The sequence below is a fragment of the Haliaeetus leucocephalus genome, unplaced genomic scaffold, assembly GCF_000737465.1.
Source record: "Haliaeetus leucocephalus isolate CR32 unplaced genomic scaffold, Haliaeetus_leucocephalus-4.0 Scaffold339, whole genome shotgun sequence".
NCBI lineage: Eukaryota > Metazoa > Chordata > Aves > Accipitriformes > Accipitridae > Haliaeetus > Haliaeetus leucocephalus.
The window spans coordinates 7727482-7747623 of record NW_010972775.1 but is presented as its reverse complement, the minus strand read 5'-3'; the positions used below and the strand labels follow the sequence as shown (position 1 = coordinate 7747623).

The following is a 20142-nucleotide window of genomic DNA, read 5'->3' as shown; positions in this document are numbered from 1 at the left end:
CCCCGCGTTTACCCTGAGGAAATTGTCCTCGATCGGTCTTTGCAGCAGCTGTTCGCGCAAGTTCCGCTCGCGAAGGGATGCTGCCGATAGCGTCGGAATACTCGCCTGGTTGGGGAGGAGGTTATACAATGGCCCTGGAAACATCCACCGAAATACGCCTCGGTAATGGTACTGGTAGGGACAGTAACTGTGTCGTATTACTATTATGGCTGTTACAAATTAGTTGTTTGACCCTGTGCTCAGAGTATCTTATTATGAGCAGTAACGAAGCATTGAATACGCTGTGTCAAAATACTCCAATTCCTAGACTAGCCCACCACTGTCTGAAGTCATGTGGATGTAAAACCAAATTATCACCTGCTTGTTTCAATTCCCACCTGGGCTGCACTCTACCCCTCTCAGAGTGGGAGCTTACTTTCCACCATTACTGACCAAAATACTGTTTCACACTTCAGGAAACACAACTCAATGAACTTGCAAGGTGTACTAGACAGGCAGCAACTTGTATACTGCAACATTAAGGTCCAAGAAATCACTTTGCCAGGCCCTTTTTAGATGTTCCTTTACCTCATGTGGTAGCAGCCATATTGCTACTGCATGTTGCCTACAGCTGTGGCTTGCTTTGAAAGAAAAAAAACAAACCACAACAAAACCAAAAGAAGAAAACAACTTGTTCCCCAACATCCTCTTCCCTCCCTCCCTCCTTCCTCAGAATCATAAGCTATGTTACTAAGTGCTCTTTTGTCTTACTTGTGGCTTCCTATAGAGAAACTTCCACAAAATCCATCCAGAAGGGAGCAATGGATACCTGTTCCCTACTTGTTCTGGTTGCACTTACTGCTTTGGCCATTTCTGGGTTGGGTTTTTTTTTTTCTACCTTTCTTGAGCCTACAGAGTTAGCAGTGAAAACAGTTAGCAGAAAGTGAAGATGTCATTCTAATGCAGTATGTTTTGTTGTTTGGGTTTTTTCTTCCCTTGGACTACATCAATCATGACTGCCATTTAAAATGGTAACTAAGTAATATAAGTTTTAATATGTGGTAATCATCCTTGTAGACTTGTAAGACTGAAACAGATGGGGTTGGTGGTGTGTACCCATAGCATTAGGAACTGTAGTATGATGCAACTGATCTTTTTAATCCAATATGATAGTTCTTAACTCATTATGTACTTGGTGGCTGCTACAGTAATGACTGTGTCAGTCACAGTTGTCTGATAGACATCACAATGGCTTTATCCTATGGCTTATGGGTGGTTGTTGCGTGAACTGTAGTCTCAAGACAAAGTAGAAATCCAATACTAGTGAAACAGCTTTAACAGAGTAAGTTGACAGGCAATGAGAAAACTTCACCACCCAAAGGCATGGAAGTTATTAGTTTACAAAGATGGAAATGTGTCTGAAGGTGTTAGCATGTGCTGACAGTTCTGAAATAGTTAAAATAAGCAGCAGTGGCCACTTGGTTCTAATGTCTTTCTTATTTGAAGACCAAACTTCAACAGAAAAATGCTCTAAATATGCTTACAATATCTTATGGCTAACACTTGGTGCACAGTGGGGAAAAAAAATGACTGCCATTAGTACAACTGAAAAGACACTCTGTGCACGCCTTATTTTGCTGGAGGGCTGACCACCTCTGTGTTTAGGAACTGGAAAGCCCCCACTTAGGAAACCTGTACACATTTGATACTGAAAATCTATCAATTCTGTGTACACTTATTATTTGTTTTCTATGAGGTGTCTAATGCTCACTAGAAGCAACGTTGTAATATACTAAATCAGTACAGTAGCCAGTTGGATCACACACAAAAAAGAATGCTTAGGCTAACAGGAGAATTTAGTGCAGAACATCTGCTAAGGAGCTGAGAAGGGTCTGTTGGTACAAAAAGGTACAAAAAGTTGCTCTTGATATAGTTAAACACAAGTGATTTTTTTGCTGCCTCTAAGACGCCCCCCGTTCACGTGGATCACTGGAGAAGGGGACTGAACTGTTCCATCTAATCCCTCAGAATATTCCAGGGCTGAGGGCAAATAGGTTAAGAGGCTGCAGAAGGTCAGATGGAAACTTGGTGAAAGTTTGACTTAATCTTGATTTCTCTCAGATTATCCCAAGTGCAAGCTCTTCCATATCTGGCAAAATGATTTGCTGTCAGGCCTGGGAGCTTGGGTCACAACTGACAGCTCAGAATAAAAATATGACTGTTTAAGTGTTAGTGAGTCACTGCTGCATTACTACAGTCGACAATGTATGACAAAGGTAAAAGAATGCAATATTGGAATGGGATTGTGGGAGACTTTGAGCTACTTGGGCACTTCCTTAGGCAAAATTCTTACTACAGCAGTGTCTCTGGTTTTACTTTGAACTTTTACATCACCTTCAGGGGATGTATGGTTCCCTAGCTGTCATGGCAAGTGAAGGCTCAGGCTCTGCGATGAGTCAGTCAGGGCACTGGTACAACATGAAGCTATCTGCTGTCAGCCAGCTGTCTCTCAGAGGCTGGGCTATAGAGGCTATCTTGTTACAGGGAGAGGTAGCAGTCTGTTGGAAGGCAGGGAAAGAGAGAGGCCATTTGGAGGAGGAAAAGCTGAGGAGGACATTGAACTGTAATTTATTAAGAACCTGCAAATAGAGTTAGAACCTGCAAATAGAGTTCTCAGCAGGAAAAAAATCCATATTTCCTCTTGGTTTTCCCCTCAATATTATTTGGACAGAGATGTAAGAATGATGGCTTGTTCACCATGCGCAGGGCTTTCCTACTTAACAAGGAGGTATTTATTATGTACATTTACTTGAAGAGCTGTGGACTATAGAATTGTATCTGCACTAACCATTACTATGCAAAGTTATTATGCCTTACCACAGTGGATTTTTATTCTTCTAATGCAACTTGTTGATTTAATATGCTCTAGGACAACGAGCTGTTACTAATAGTAATTTCTCTGAGACTTGGTTACATCAGAATTAAATCACACAAATAGGAAGTCATCAGCAAGGAGAAACACAAACTGCTTATTCAACCAGATAGATACATTTTTTTCCTAGAATTGCTGAATAGGCAGCAGTATTTGATAATTAAGTGGCACTCAAATTCTCACTATAGTAAAACTCCACTAATGTTCTACAACAGTGTGGAATGTAAGAGCTGACTGGAAGTAGAAACTGTTCAGTCACTGAAAAACTTAAAATTTTGTAAGGCCTTTAACATTCTGGAGCACTAAAGTCCAACAAATACTTGACGGAAGACTTCTGTCTTCATAATTTCCACAAATGACAGGTTTTGCCTGCTTCTGGATTTTCAGTCAAGATCTGGAGCAGCTGGTTTCAGAGTTGAGAACAAATTGTTCTGCTTCCCTCTACTAAGCCCCTGATTTCTTGGTTCCATCTTTCTGCTACTTCTGGTGATTGTTTTGATGCTTTTAACTGTTGGCTATTAGGAAATACCTAGTTACAACAGTAAGACCTGCCCACCCCCAAATCTTGTAGGATTGTCATAGTAACATATTCTGGAAGGCTACAGCTTAGAAGTCCAAATGATGCTGGAATAATCTTGAAAGTCACGCTGCCAAACCTTCCTCCTAAAAAGAAGTACAAGTCTGATATACGAGTCGTGAGTCAAAGCTGAAACAAAACTACTATTAGCCAGCATTTCTGGGCATGACAGTTGCTGTAAAATACCACATCTATGGTTTATGATCTGTAAACCAGAAGGGAAAGAAGGCCTAGTTAAAACTCTGCCAAGTAGAAGGTACCATGCAAATTTAAGGTATTAAACTAGAACTCATTTACCTTCATTCCTAAAGGCCTATGATGGAATATGTGTTTTGAAATCCTGTGGAAGATGATGATACCTTTGAGTACAGCTCAATAGCACAATCTGGTCATCTATGTACACAATATGAGTTCATCAGTCACAAACAGTTCAAGTGTGTGAAGCTATTTACAAAAATTGACACTTTTTTTCTCAGATGTAATGTAAAATCTTACCCAGCTGCTCCTTGGTCAGGTACTTTCAGGAAATCCAAGCTTTCTGGTTGCTGTGAAATCTTGCCTGATCCTCCAGACAGTTGCCGTGGTAAAGTTGGTCGTGTCATATTTGTATACAGGTTTTTCTGATTGGCCCGTTGATTTCCTGGGACATGGGGAAGTGGTACAAACTGTGGGGGATTTATTACTCCATTTTGCTGCTGACCTAGAAGTAAATAAAGTGTGAACACATCCAATCCAAACTACAGCTCAATAAAGGTAACCTTTTCCTTGGCTTGATGGCTCAGCTGTCAGATTCAGCTGTCAGGGAGACTCAGCTATCAAGGAACTTGAAAACAAAACAATGTTGAAATCTTACAAGTTTGATTTATACAGTTTTGGGTGCACTGGCAATCTCTTTTGGGTTCATGCCTTCATGAAGTTTGAGACATGTGCCTTGAACATCACAATCAAGCAAGAGGATTAGCTCTCAGCTAAATTCAACCTTATTAATTGCTTAGCTAGCTTGTAACCACCACACCTCTATTTAAAACACTGCACAAAATTTTATCCAGATGAGGGTCAATCTAAAGCTAGCTAGAATTGCTGGGGGTCTCTTTTTAAAGTTCAAACTCCATCCAACTCCCTGAATACTGGGCAGACTGTTTTTTAAGTTGCTATAAATATTTGTCTATTTTAACAAGCAAGTGTTTTTTTCCTTTTTTTCTTTGTTTTGTTTGTTTTTTTTAAAAAGCCTTGCTGCTACTTTGATAGCTTAAAAGTTGTGCCTCTAACCTGAATTTAAAACAAACCCACCCATGTCCGAGCTACTTGCAGGATCAGGGCCTAAGGAGCTCACTCTGCATGTTCTACATTCCTAAAACTCCCATTGAATAAAATGGGAGCTATACTTATATTAAAAATCAGATTGCTTAATGCTGTGGGTAATCCTCTCCTTTTTCCATTGTAATTATGCCTGTTGAAAATTACCAAAATGAATAGCTGTGCAGAGAGGAGAAGTCATAGTCATGACACTTCAAAAAAACCTTACTGCATTCAACAGCTGGTCTTTGTTTCTGATATTCTCTTGATAGTGTGGCAGAGCTTAAGTCATCATAAACTCATACATAAAACTCACTCTGGGACACAAGCTAGTATGGCACATACATTATGGTTATATAAATAAAGGTTTGTTTTATGCTGAACATATACATAACAGTCTGTTCAGCTGCTGGACCATTAATTTCAAAACAGGTAAAAATAGGAGAATCCATTTCAAATTATCAGACGATGGCCCACAGTGTTACTTCCTCACATAGTGAGAGCAGGATGGAGAAATTTTTTTTGTGACTTTCAAGGAGGAATGTGCCCAAATCCTGCGATTGCCTCAGACTCCTTTAAAGTCTGGGCAGTCTAATTGGAACCCTTTTGTAACACCTGTCTTCAATCTTATTTTTCCAGCTATAACTGGCTATTTTACAAAAGATTTTGAATTTAAAAAAAAAAAACAAAACCCCAAACAAAACAACAGTTACAGTAATTGATTTGAGGTCTGCATGAAAGAATTCTACTCACCTTTTAAACATGATACCCTAATGCATAAGGGCTAACACAGCATTTAACTTCAGTAGTTACACTTATCCTGCCCGGACACTAGAGTGTGGTTTCACTGGTCTGTGAACATCTAGTTCAACCCCACAGTTGAACACTAGGGAAATGGTGGGTCAATAGAATATTGTTCTCTCCTTGGAGTTCACAGGCTAAATTAATTTTTTCTTTCTAGGGCAGAGTTGAAACACCCTGATGACATCAATCCCATGCAGAAAGTTAGCCCAGTGTCTTGCTGCACAGAGAGGCAGGCTCTTCTAATTAGGACTGACTGTTGACATGTCTGTTCAGGAGCTGTCATAAGCACTGAGGGATACATGATTACAAAAGGCCATGCTGCAGGTATGGGCATCCACTGGTGCCTTGGACTTGCGTGCAAATCTACATCCCTTAGCTACGTGAGGCAAGTTTGGGCTTGGCCTGCAGGCACAAGGCTTCTTCAACCAATGTTTTTGTCATTTTCATGTAGCTATAAAACTGCTGAAAGAGTTTTTGAAAATATTAAAACAGACTTTCCTTGCTTTAACTCACCCTGTACGAATATTTACTATCTGTGTTTGCAGACAGGTTAACTCCTTTAACTACAGTAATTTCCCACTTTACTACGAGCAGTTCTTGCAGATCATGCAGTCCTTAGTTTGACTCATACAGCTATGGGGATTGGGAATTGTCTAGTTAATTTGGTGACCACGACTGATTGCACACCCTACTTACACCATTAGCATTGTACTTCTCAATAAACAGCAGCTGACTGAAAGAGAACCCTTTGTTAAAAAAAAGTACTCTGGGAGTGTAAGTAAATAAAAAACACTTGGGAAATGTTGGGTCAATGGAATATTGTTCTCCAGTCTGAGTTCACAGGCTAAATTAATCGTGTGTCTCACGGGCAGAAGTGAAACACCCTAATGACATCAATCCCATGCAGAAAAAGCCATGCTGCTTACTGGCACAGCTGATACATCTCAGCATTCAGCATATGCAAAAGTTGTTACGTAACAGGGTAGGATAATGAGACATAAATTACATTCTATTGTTTATTGGCACTGAAAGCAGTTTCATTGTAAAGCATCATCTATGGCTTGATAAGTGTATATCTTTTACCCTTGAAAGGAACGTGGAGATGGCTAGTTTTAGATTCAGTGTCTTCTACTAACTGGCTGAACGTGCCAGCATCCATGACAACCAGGATAGCTCTGGTGGAATTACCAGTCTGATTGTCTGCAGACTTCAACAATACACTTCACAAAATGCCTATAATGTATGCTTTCCAGTCAAGACTTTTTAAAGAGGATTTTAAACCTTTACTATGATTTCTTAGTGGGTAAAAATTACCAGATGACAGAGTAAAGCAAAAGCCTGAATTTGGAATTTTGTTTTTGCCCAAGGCTAAGAGGACTTACCAGGAGGAGGTGGTGCAGCTCTCATAGGATAAGTCTGACTTTGAGACCTGTTGGAATACCCTCTACTTGGGGTAAGGTTCCGTCTAGTAGGACCTAAAAGAAACCAGCAACATTTTGTTACCCTTTCACAATTACATTAGTTAGGTAAGTCCTTCTGCCTGCCAGACCCCTACTTTCTGATCAGAAAGAGCTGATCTTCAGGTATGAATCTGACTCCTGCAGTATTCGCCAGGTTGTTCTAAAGCTTTAGGTGTAACAAGGATGACAGGCATATTCTCCCTTTTGTGATCCAGCTCAGCCACAGGACATGAAGTAAAGCTATCTCAAGACTAGAGTAAATGAGGCCCAAAAGACCATTAGCTTTATGAACTTGTTTATAAACCATGGATAGCTGGCACAGCAGTACTTTTGACTATACTGTTTCTGATCAGCAATTAGTACGTGAAAAACATAGGACACGGAACCTGCGAGGCTGGTAGATTTACAGCTCCGTCTTTGGTGATGTACAGAGGTTACCTTTCCTCATATCACAACCTGCTCTGTCCTGACGCAGACCTTTCTACATCAGCAAGACTGCAGGAACTACAGGAGCTCAGAGCAGAGTGAAAGACTCTTCCCCAAAATGCTTGGCTAATTGTGCCATTTGTACTATGTCACATGGTTAAATGCCCTCATTTCTTTCGCCGCAGGGCAAAGAATTTCAGACATTTCAGAAACGGTATATAGTGAAAGTAACAGAATTCCAGCATGACTGTAGAGCGGCACGGAGTTCTGCTGTATCATTAGGATCTATAACTTGGATCTTCTTTAAAGTGTTACAGAGAAATAATAAAGAACACGCTGAGGCTACTGGCAAGCAAGGAGAGAAAGAGTCAACCATTCTCTAAATTTCTAAACCGTTCACTGATTTCTAAAGGAAATTGATACTTACGGGAATTCTTTGGTAGCCCTGGTCCAATGCTGATCTGCAGCACTTTATTACTTGGCTTGAGAATGGCTGTATCTCCTTGGCCTTGCATAAATTGCACTTGTCGAGAACCACCACTGCTCCAGGGCCCCCAACTCTCCTTTTTCAGCTTCACTTCAAGTCTAATGTAAGCACATGAACACATGAATAAAAAAACAGAAAGCATTTCTATATCAAATCAGGACAATATCACTTGGAAGCAGATAACTTAGAAATATAAAAGTAAAAACCTTAGACTGAGAATCTGTGTTCCCTGAGTGACGTAGCTGACATAAACCACCTAATTAAATCTCTTCTTCATGCTTTATAAAATGTTCTTAACTGATGCTTTAACTTTCCTGGTAAAGCTACTCAAAGGAAGTTTAAGATGCCTTGGAGCGGGTGGAGAATACAGTGAGCTTCGAAGAAAAATGTGCAAAGGTCTGAGTAAGAGATGTGTCTGCCATCAAACATCACTGCCTCTGCAGCAGCCTCTACTGGAGCAAGCTAGAGTGCTCTCTTCCTAAACATTCTTCTGTATATACCATTAGATATATATATATACACACATTAGATGTATACATATGTGTATATATTGGCACGTATATGCCAATGTATGCTTTAGGATTGGGCCTTGTGCATGTTCTGGGAGTAAACAATTTTGCATACACATACTTCAGTCTTTCCAATTTAAACTTTCTTCCATGTGTGCGCACACACACATAGTCTTTCCCAGCATTTCCACACTATCCATCTGCTCTGAACTGTACTCAGATATGAGCTAAGGAAATTACGGTTTGGTTTTGGGCAAGACCCCAGAAGTATAATACATCACATCTTACATGAACAAAAAATTTACTCAATACTGGCTTTAGATTCCCAATGTATAGGAGTATGCGATACAGGAATGTTACACACTTCAATTCTTCTCCTACACCCTTTCCAAACTAAAATACTACTCTCCCGTTACCTTTTATAATTCTCCACTTTTTCAAAGGAAATAAAATAAACATACAAATCCAAGGCCTACTCTTGCTATCTGCTTAACGGGTAGGAGTATTAACAAAAGAACACATTTGTTGGGATAGTTTCCAGCATGCCCTTACAGCTAAAATGCACATCAAACATTCTGTAGCTTTTCAGGCTTGTTTCTAAAAAATGTTCCAAATATCATTTACTTTATGAGGCTCCTTTAGAACTATCTTTTCACCCTGCAGTCCTCTGTCCCCACAACAAACTTCAGAATTTCAGATTCTTACATTATGTCTCCAGAATTGTCTTTCAAACTCTTCCATCATGATGTTTCCTCTCCTAGGTCAGCTGGAAGAGGATGCTCCCTTCTTATGATAGGGATGCATCATGGTGATGCACACAGCTGCAGACCCTTGAGCCTGATGCCATGTTCAGTAGAATGAAGGCAACTCTTCTATGCATATAGACAGTGGAAAGCAGCAGACAGCCCAGGCACAATCCTAACCTATTACTCTGACAAGCTAATCAGAAAGTCTGGTCTCCTTGCACATACAGATTTTTACACTGTGCTGCCTCTTACTATTTTAAAAGAAAGCATAGTGTCAGGAGCTCAACAGCTAGCACTCACTCATTTGCCTTCACAGCAAGAACAAAGACTATTCTTAAAAGCCCATTGAAAAAAACCATAACTCACGTATTGCTAAATTTCAGAGGTAGTTTTCTTTGTGTTTTCTCTTCGTATCGTTTTGATAAGAGGCTTAAAAACTCAGTTTTGAAGACCGATTCCAGCAAACTATCATATTCCTGTTCATGTAGAATGAAAACATCATCCTGCATTGTGCTGAAAAGAAATCAGAACATATATCATTCAGATTAAAATTTCATCAGCAAATACAGCCAGCATTATAATGACATTTGCAGAGTACTTGTGGTTAATTTTTAAAAACATAAGAAAGTCCAAGCAGCATTAATTGTAGAGTCTTGCTTTCTGAGAACAGGTTTGAGGTTTTTTTCAGGAGTTGATAATGGAATATCTGAAACAATCCTTACTGAGAGACAGGAATATTAGTTCATCGTTTTACAGTAATTACGGTTAGTAAAAGAATATGTGCTATTGAAGTTACAATTAAAGTCCATCTCTTCAATAATGGCAACACTTGTGATTAAAGGTGAATTGGAAACTTGAAGGTTACTAAAGTAAGACTGAAACCCAAAGCAAGCAAATTTGGAATGAAAACTTTCAACTTTCCATTGGCTTTAGCTTGGACTGGTTTAACACAGTATAAAACCCACGCACGCTGGGTTCCATTGCCACCTTTGGATCAGTTCCTATTTACACCTGCTGAAGATGCTGCGAAACACTTCACAGAAAATTATATCCACATCAGTAATTTGCAAGGCTGATTTCTGCCCGTCCAGAGTCCCCACAGTAAAAACAGTTCTGTTGCATCCTAGCCAGGATTACTATTGTTCCAGCATGCTTGTAATTTGTTCATATGTGTATCATTCTTCCTTTTAACAGCATGTTGGCATGCTTCTTAGCTGTAACTACACTGGTGCCTGTCTGCTTCTGCATTCTCTCTACAAAGTAGAGGTATAAACAGAGCTTTCTAAATAAAACTGTAAGACCTGAAAATGGAGGCCATGGGTCCCCTCCTTACTTCTTGACTTGAATAGCATATAAGCAACCACAGGATGCTCTGGTTCAATTTGCTGACCCACAGTAAAGGAATTGTATTTTGAAGCTGGTTAGCATCCCACTGGATGAGCTTACAGAACCAGGTCATTGCATGGAGCGCAATGCTAGATCAGACACAACAAAACGGTGGGAGCAAAATGACAGAGGGAGGGGACCACCCCTTGGGCAGCCACCCACATTTGCATTGGATTAGAAGTGACAAGAAACCTCTAATTTCATGTATGACTTCATAACCAGTTTAAATCAAGTTAACATTGTTGTGCTGTCAGAAGAGGCAGCCTTCCCTCTGCCCCTCACCCTCTTTGTTCATTGTGCATATCTTCTCTCATGCTAGAATCCATCCCCTGCCCTTTCCCGGTAGATTAATTTTCTGCTTCCCTTACTTTTCAATGTCTCATCCATATCTCCACGCAGCCACCAGAGTGCTAGCTACTGTAGGAAAATGTGTGGCCAGGAGAAAAGACAGCACAGGACTTTTGACAACTGCAGAGCTGAGAATTCCTTAAACTTATCACAAAAGAATTATTACATCACCAGCGTGATATTTCACAAAATGGAGTACAACCATTGAAGAAAGGAGCCTTAGTTAGACGTTGTTAAGTATTCCTGGCAGAAAATGTGTGGCTCCTTTTCATGGTTGTTTAGTCCGCTGCACGGAGTCTAAAGCCAAAGCTTCTCTGCTCTTTTGTCAATGTTGTTGGTCCATCTTCTGCTGCTATTACTAGTATCAGAAAATACTATTTGATAACAGCAATTTATTTCAATACATTAGATATCACCTACCAACTGAAAAAGGCACTCTCAGTTTGCATTTCTGTCTGGAGAAATGGACCTTTCAAATCCTGTTGAATTTAGAATTTACATTCATTACAAGTTTTCACCGTTTTTTCTAAAAAACAGTATACATAACTCAGAAGTGTGAAGGCATTGCAGTGGTTAAGGCTGTGGAAAACCAGACAGGTGGCTTTGGCAGCCAGGTGAAGGGCAAGCCAAAGTTACATACCTGTCACTAAGAAACATCTTCTTTCGATCGTTTGCATAGCAATACATCACAAAAAGAAGGTGCCAATATCTCACCTGAATCTATATATGTATTGCTTCAACATTTCAGAGTTAACTCCAAAAATAAATTAATTATAGCACATAAGGAACTCAAAGAACATTCAGCTCAGAAAAAGCAAGCCTGCACCTTCTATCAGAGACAATATTATTAGGTCTATTTGCCCTCATCACTGTTTTCTGATCCTAATTACCTAGCAATCAACAGCTTTCCACTTTGAGCATGCTCCTCCCTTTTCCTCTCCCAGCTGGTTTGCCTGATTGCTGATTCTATAAATCTGAAAGGGGGGAGCAGACCTAGTTTTCTAACCCTCACTTTTCATGTAGTTCCTGAAGACTATGACTTCCTCTACAGACTTTAAGTACCTTTTCATGAAGAATTGAAAATAGCTTCATAGTGCTGCTAGAGGTGCTCTTGACTGTCAGGTATAAAAATACAGTTCTAACCCACTTGAGACATTAGGTAAAGGATGAGTTGTATCACTGTTTTTCTAAAAATCTACTTACCACCTCTGTACTCCACACTCTTTAAAATTCTGAAATCTTTCCCACAGTTTGGAAAAGGGTGTATGAAACTACAAACTTGCCTGATTAGTATTCAAAATAGCAATAAGAAATCTATAAAAATAGAGTAAGAGCATGACCTCCTTTCCTATCATCAAGCAAATCTAGAGCCTCAGCAAGGTTCTGAATGAGCTGTGTAACAGAAGCCCAAGACCCCCAGTAAATATTATCTAGTCAGTGGTCCTATTTTTGCTGGTTTGGTGAAGAGTCTGACTTCACAATGCTGTTAGGATGTCCTGTGTCACTCCTTATCAGATAAATTATAAAGCTCAGTTACTTATTGTTACTAAAAATGCAAGAACGTTTCCATGAGAGTATGGGTTGTCATTCTCAGTACCCTGAACAAATTCCAAGTTGGGCATTTGCACTTTAAATTGCAACACCTTTAGTAATTCAAATTGTTATGTAGTGTTAATTGTTGTTAATACATGTCAGTACTACTGATTATTCTGCCTTTATTGTGTATAAATGTATTGCTACAGGCTTACATCAATATATTGCGCATGGGTTTCTGGAAAAGTATTGTTTAGATAGCAATGCAAGAATCCAGTTATCCTCTCTCCCCCTTTGATTTAAAATGTATTTAATTATGTACTGATTTAGTTAAAATGTAATATTGCATAAATCATAGTACTAATAACAACTGAAACTTTTAAATCTTTGAAGCTGCAATATAGAATAGAGCTAAATCCATTCTGGATAAGCTCATGAAGAATGTTATTGCAACTATTTTCTTGCAGCACAGAGGTTTGAGATTCACTTCAAAACCCATCAGAAATCAATTATCTTAGCGGTGTAGAAAATTTAAACTACAGGGACAATAAACTGGAGTTTTAAAAACACGTGAGAGAATGCAAGTTAGAGCAATACAATTTTTGCTTTGAGCCAGACATCTGAAAAACTGTTTTGGCGTTTTTCTTGTGGGTTTTTTTCCCCCAAAGATACATAGTAGGTAATACATGTACTAAATAAAGGTTTCACTCTAGTTTTACTAACTGAAGACTGTTAAATATTACACGCGCTAACTCCTGCCACTGAGACAAGATTAACTCAGATTTGAGAGAAGCAGTAACTTTTACAGCCTCTGCAGACAGAGCATTACATTACTACTAAGTCACTTCAGTACAGAGTTAAGAGATCCCTTGATCAAGATCCATTTTGAACTCAGGCCATACTAACATAGTAACAGGGAAAAGCCTTCTTGCCCCCCTAGGTTTTTTAGGGTTTGGTTTTGGAGAAATACCTGGACAGTTTGATAGCTTGTAATTCTGAATCTACTTTTAACATATACCTAACCCAAAGTTTTTTACAACAAAATAAAATCAATAAGCTAAGTTCAAAACATTATTAGACATAATCATAAAAGGTTTGGGTTGGAGGGGACCTTAAAGATCATCTAGTTCCACCCCCCCCTGCCATGGGCAGGGACACCTTCCACTAGACCAGGTTGCTCAAAGCCCCATCCAACCTGGCCTTGAACACTGCCAGTGATGGGGCATCCACAGCCCCTCTGGGCAACCTGTTCCAGTGTCTCACTGCCCTCACAGTAAAGATTTTTTTCCTAATATTTAATCTAAATCTACCTTATTCCAGTGTAAAACAGTTACCCCTTGTCCTATCGCTACATGCCCTTGTAAAAAGTCCCTCCCCATCTTTCCTGTAGGCACCCTTTAAGTACTGGAAGGCTGCTATAAGGTCTCCCTGGAGTCTTCTCTTCTCCAGGCTAAACAAATCCAACTCTCTCAGCCTATCCTCATAGGAGAGATGCTCCAGCCCCCTGATCATCTTCATGGCCCTCCTCTGGATCTGCTTGAGCAGGTCCATGTCTGTTGTTTGCTGGGGGCCTCAGAGCTGAATGCAGTATTCCAGGTGGGGTCCCACCAGAGCAGAGTACAGGGGGAGAATCACCTCCCTCAACCTCCTGGCCACACTTCTTTTGATGCAGCCCAGGACAGGGTTGGCTTTCTGGGCTGCAAACACACATTGCCCAGTCATGTTGAGCTTCTTGTCAACCAACACCCCCAAGTCCTTCTCCTCTGGGCTGCTCTCAATCCACTCATCACCCAGCCTGTATTTGTGCTTGGGATTGCCCCGACCCATGTGCAGGACTTTGCCTTGTTGAATGTCATGAGGTTCACACAGGCCCACCTCTCAAGTCTGTCAAGGTCCCTTTGGATAGCATCCCTTCCCTCCAGTGTGTCAACCGCACCACACAGCTTGGTGTCCTTGGGAAACTTGCTGAGGGTGCACTCAATCCCACTGTCCATGTCGCCGACAAAGACATTAAACAGTGCCGGTCCCATTACTGACCACTGAGGAACACCACTTGTTGCTGGTCTCCACTTGGACATCGAGCTGTTGACCACAACTCTGAGTGTGACCATCCAGCCAATTCCTTATCCACCGAGTGGTCCATCCGTCAAATCCATGTCTCTCCAATTTAGAGACAAGGATGTCGTGTGGGACAGTGTCAAATGCTTTGCACAAGTCCAGGCAGATGATGTCAGTTGTTCTTCCCTTACCCACCATTGCTGTAGCCCCATTGTAGAAGGCTACAGAATTTGTCAGGCAGGATTTGCCCTTAGTGAAGCCATGTTGGCTGTCACCAATCATCTCCTTATTTTCCATGTGCCCTAGCATAGTTTCCAGGAGGATCCACTCCATGATCTTGCTGGACACAGAGGCAAGACTGACTGGCCTATAGTTCCCCAGGTCTTTTGTTTTTCCCTTTTTAAAAAGGGGGGTTACATTTTCTCTTTTCCAGTCCATGGGAAGTTCCCTGGACTGCCACAACTTCTTAAATATGATGGATAGTGGCTCAGCCACTTCATCTGCCACTTCCCTCAGGACCCGTGGATGCACCTCATCAGGTCCCATGGACTTGTGCACCTTCAGGTTCCTTAGATGGTCTCAAACCTGATCTTCTCCTGCAGTGGATGGTTCTTAGTTCTCCCAGTCCCTGCCTTTGTCTTCTGCGACTTGGGTGGTGTGGCTGGAGCACTTGCCAGTGAAGACTGAGGCAAAAAAGTCATTGAGTACCTCAGCCTTCTCCATGTCCCCAGTAACCAGGTCTCCTGTTTCCTTCCAGAGAGGACCCACATTTTCCCTAGTCTTCCTTTTATCACTGATGTACCTATAGAAGCTTTTCTTGTTGCCCTTGACATCCCTGGCCAGATTTAATTCTATCAGGGCTTTAGCTTTCCTAACCTGATCCCTGGCTGCTCAGACAATTCCTCCCACGCTACTTGTCCTTGCTTCCATTCTCTGTAGGCTTCCTTTTTGTGTTTGAATTTTTCCAGGAGCTCCTTGTTCATCCATGCAGGCCTCCTGGCATTTTGCCTGACTTCCTCTTTGTTGGGATGCATCGCTCCAGAGCTTGGAGGAGGTGATCCTTGCATATTAACCAGCTTTCCCGGGCCCCTCTTCCCTCCAGGGCTTTATCCCATGGTATTCTACCAAGCAGATCCCTGAAGAGGCCAAAGTCTGCTCTCCTGAAGTCCAGGGTAGCAAGCTTGCTGTGCGTCCTTCTCACTGCCCTAAGGATCTTGAACTCCACCATTTCATGGTCACTGCAGCCAAGGCTGCCCTTGAGCTTCATATTCCCCACCAGCTCCTCCTTGTTGGTGAGAACGAGGTCCAGCATAGCACCTGTCCTCATGGGGTTCTCTGTCACTTGGAGAAGGAAGTTGTAATCAACGCATTCCAGGAACTTCTTGGATTGCTTATGCCCTGCTGTGCTGTCCCTCCAACAGATACTGGGGTGGCTGAAGTCCCCCATGAGGACCAGGGCTTGTGAACATGAGGCTGCTCCTATCTGTCTATAGAGTGCCTCATCCGCTCAGTCTTCCTGGTCAGGTAGTTGTAGCAGACCCCCACTATAATGTCACCTGTCCCTGCCCTCCATTTAACCCTGACACATAAGCTCTCGGTCAGCTCCTCATCAGGCAGACCGTGAACTCCAGCTGGTCATTGACATAGAGGGTGACACCCCCTCCACATCTCCCCCGCCTGTCCTTCTGAAAGAGCCATTCCAACACTCCAGTCACAGGAGCCATCCCACCATGACTCCGTGATGCCAGTAAGATCATATGTAATAAAGTAAAATGCATATTTCCTCTGAAAGAAGCACATTTCGTTTTGCTTCAGAAGGTTCTGTGGAACTGTTATTTACATGTGAGAGGAGTGTAACAGCTTTCACTAACTTGGCAGGCAGCCGTCCTTTTAGCTGACTCAGTGTGACTATGCCTTTGGAATGCTACAGGCCCAATTCAAGTGTCTGGCTGCAATCTGTTTGAGGTTTCCACAGCACACAGTTCAAACTTGGAGCACTAAAAAGCCAGGTTCCACTCTCATCCTTAACCCAGATCTACTACAGTTATTTTGTTGCAACTTCTGTTCTAAAGTTGTATGATAAATAAACTACAGGTTTTGAAAACGGTACTGTGAGCAGACACATCTTGCAGACCTTTCCCTAATCTTGATGGCTGTGAAGAATTCCGGAAAAATATGAAATCTGCTTAAGTACTGAATAATGTCTGTAAGAAAATTTCTGGCTACGCTAATGGGGGCATTTTATAAGCATATCCAAAAAACCTTTGCAGTAGCTATCAATACAGAGTACTCAAGTGTAGACTTGTATTCTGTTAAAATAGTAATGTATTTCAATATTTAAAGTACACTTGTTGCCCTGGATTGGCATTCTTTTGTGTTAAATTACACTCGGCTACCAGCTCTGATAAACTGCAATGAGGTATCCAGAGATGTTGTTCACTCATCTTCAAAGGGATGAAATGATATAGGCAATAATCCACTGGTCTCATAGGCAGTTTCTTCCTGGTTTTGCTCACCTAACTGGGTTTCTCAGCTCTGTGTGGACACCTCAGATATCTCCTGCAATCTGGGATTGGCTTGTGTGGCAGTACATTCCCCCCCGCCCCCCTCATGCCAGCAGGAAACAAAACTTCTCCAGGCAGGGAGAAGGGGAAGGAAACCCTGGAGGCTGCAGGTTGAAATTTGAACTGGCCAATGGAGATGTGCCAGGTACACCGAGGTGACCCTCTTGGCCAATAGGATTAAATGACCGCAGGTCAGATTCAACAGGGGTTTAGACGGGGTCCCGCCGGAGGACGCCGGAGGACACATGGGAATCAGTCCTCCTCGGAGCAGCGGGTCTGCAGTTGGGGACTCCCCCTCGGGTCGGGGCACCGCCCGAGGTAACTCCTCGAGGGAGAGAGTCCTCAGCTTTTAGAGGAGTGATATGCGCGTTTTGAGCCATCACTTTAAATCTTGGGGATTCTCAAGTTGGCTGTGTAGTATTAATTCTCTTTACATCATTGAGCCTGTGGTTTTATAAAATGTTACCGGACTTCTAACTAACTTTTGCTGAAGAATAAATCTCAAGTTTTAACTCCTGTTGGATTTGGTTAGTCGTGCATCTGTAACAGCTTGACATTCAGTCAACAGACGTGATGTGAAATCCAGCTATAAATAAAGGCTTTAGTAGCTCACCAGAGAGAGAACATCCCTTTAGGAAGCAGTGGACATGTACAAGGTGTATTTCTGTAAGAAAGAATTATTTCTGGGATACAAGCTTGAGCCAAAACTTAACAGAACCTGCTTGTGCATGGTAAATATATGTTTCACGGAATACATTTTGGGGGACACACCAGGCAGGTGAGACCCAGTGTAAGTGAAACATTTTAACAACTCGTCAGAAAATGTTTGTGTGCTGGCTATAAACATCTATTGCTGTAAGGCACTTACTCGGGCTAGGAATGAAAATAAGGCTACAGATTTCTTTGTTCACAAGATTCAATTAATACAGCTTAAGAAAATTCACCCTTCATCAATCAACTTATTTCCCACTGTCCTACACAAATTTCTCTGTCAATGTAAAGATATTTTCAAGGTACTGACCTTAGAGAGACGGAAAGAATTCTCTCCACTTCCATCCTTCGCTTTAAGACTTCCTTCACTTGGCCTTTCTCTGGACCCTGCTTTATCTTTTCACGCCCAATCAGGTATATGCACTTTGGAGTGAGGACAAGATCTCGCTTCACACTCTGAAACACAAAAATGTTTGAAAATACATAGCTATGCAGAGATCAATGCACTAATGTTGTGGTGCTATTCCAAAGATACGTAAGGTACTATGATTTGGGGCAATACTGTTAGTCTTTGGTTTAAGTGAAAGAAATACTGATGTGGTTAATTCACACAACCTCAGAGTCATATTGCACAGGACAGGAAAGCAGCTTTGTTCCCCATTTCCTAACTATTGTAGCTTTCTGCACAGCAAGTCCCATAAAGCCTTCACTCTGGGACAATAGGTTTGACAATGGCCATGGTCTGATCACAAGGGTGTAACTGCTTCCCTATGTGTCTTTAACTCAGAAGACACTTTTTTCAAGCTGCTATCCTAGATGGTATGACACCAACATGGTGGAGTTTCTGTTAAAGGATGGTAAAGACATCTGTAACTCCCTAGCAGAACTAATCATTAGTGGACGTTGCTCTTAAACCTACCTTAAACCGTCTATCATATTTAGTTACGGTGTCTGCAAAATCAATCTTCTCCCGTTTGCCCACAAACTGGCGTAGCTCTGGATGGTCCTCCATGCCTATGTAATCTCCCACAAAATTCCTGTTAATGCTGTTCCGTCTTCTCTCTTTCTTGTTCAGCAATAAATCTGATGCTTAAATACCAAAAGTAAACATTGATTAATAGTATTTACTAGCTTTTCTAAACCCATGATCTGAAAGAGCTCACTGTTTCAAACAGAACTTTTTGGGAAGGAGTGATAATCAAGTTGTTTATAATACTGAAAAAACAGTGAAGCACTGCTACTAACCCTTTATATAAGGATCCATGTGATCATTAAATCCATTCCTAATGAAATACACTGATGGCAAGCTCAGCAGTTCTGATGAATTGGGAGCACTTCTAGAACTACGGAATTTCTCAGTCATTGCTGGAAACTAAAGATTAACTCTTCCAAACCCAGAATGTTGTTCATTCACATAACCCAAGTCACACATGCAACTAAGCATTACAGCCCTTGGATTGATTTGTATCATCTACAGACCATCTAGGTCCTGTATAACTGTGGGAAGCTTTTCCTTTTTTACTTCCCCTGGAACATCTCTGATCTCTGTCCTACTCGGTCTGGCTTTGTTTTGAGAGCAAAACACTGGGTAGACCAAGAAATCCATAAATGCAGAGCAGCCAACCTCATCAGTGGTACCTTAGGGATCCAACAATTTGCAGTCATTCCTAGATGGTCATCTGCAATGCAATGGCTTCCTCTACAGAGAGAGAGATTTCCTGCATCTCCTGTGGCACTCTTTCCGTTCGTGGAACCATGTGTGAAATATCTGTCATCTGAAGTTATGACCTACCTTCTTCTCTCATCTGTACGTATTTTTTCCTGGCCACATACTTCCTCCATGCCTTCTGGATGGCCCTGGCATACCCATCATACTTCCTCTCCCTCATCTCTTCTAACAAAAATAGCTGTACAAAGAGACAGTAGGGTGGGTCAAACATTTTACATGAAAAGTTCAAGAAAAAGCTGTATTTTACTTTCAACAACTTTCCAGTGCATTTCACTCTAGATCCAAGCTGGTGCCTCTACCACAACTATGGGATCTGAGATCAGAATGTTAAAGTAACCTTTTCTGGAAGAAATTTCTGATGCTTGAGTGGTTCTGGCTGTTACCAGTCTACTCATTAATCTTGATACCCAATGATGAAGGAAGAGGAATATGGATTCTCCCTGAAATATTCTACTGGAGCTACTCAAGGTTCTCCACTGGGCATCCATCCAGGCTTCACCTTCACATTCTCCAAAATTCATATGCCTCTTGTCATAATGTTAGCATGTCTACGGGGATCTGTGCAACGTGTAACATAATGCACTTGCATTCACATGC

The 20142-nt window shown here is 41.4% G+C and overlaps 1 protein-coding gene across 1 annotated transcript in view; it reads right to left on the bottom strand.

The window, feature by feature from the left end:
- The window catches only part of MYO1E (myosin IE), a 62829-nt gene that overhangs the window by 4241 nt on the left and 38446 nt on the right, over nucleotides 1-20142 (bottom strand). Inside the window, exons 19-25 of the mRNA XM_010571754.1 lie at nucleotides 19609-19723; nucleotides 18736-18905; nucleotides 18127-18272; nucleotides 9583-9729; nucleotides 7902-8059; nucleotides 6971-7063; nucleotides 3984-4188 (exon numbers count right to left, since the gene is read on the bottom strand). Of these exons, the coding sequence (XP_010570056.1) occupies nucleotides 3984-4188; nucleotides 6971-7063; nucleotides 7902-8059; nucleotides 9583-9729; nucleotides 18127-18272; nucleotides 18736-18905; nucleotides 19609-19723 (1034 nt within the window). The remainder of the gene's footprint in view (nucleotides 1-3983; nucleotides 4189-6970; nucleotides 7064-7901; nucleotides 8060-9582; nucleotides 9730-18126; nucleotides 18273-18735; nucleotides 18906-19608; nucleotides 19724-20142) is intronic.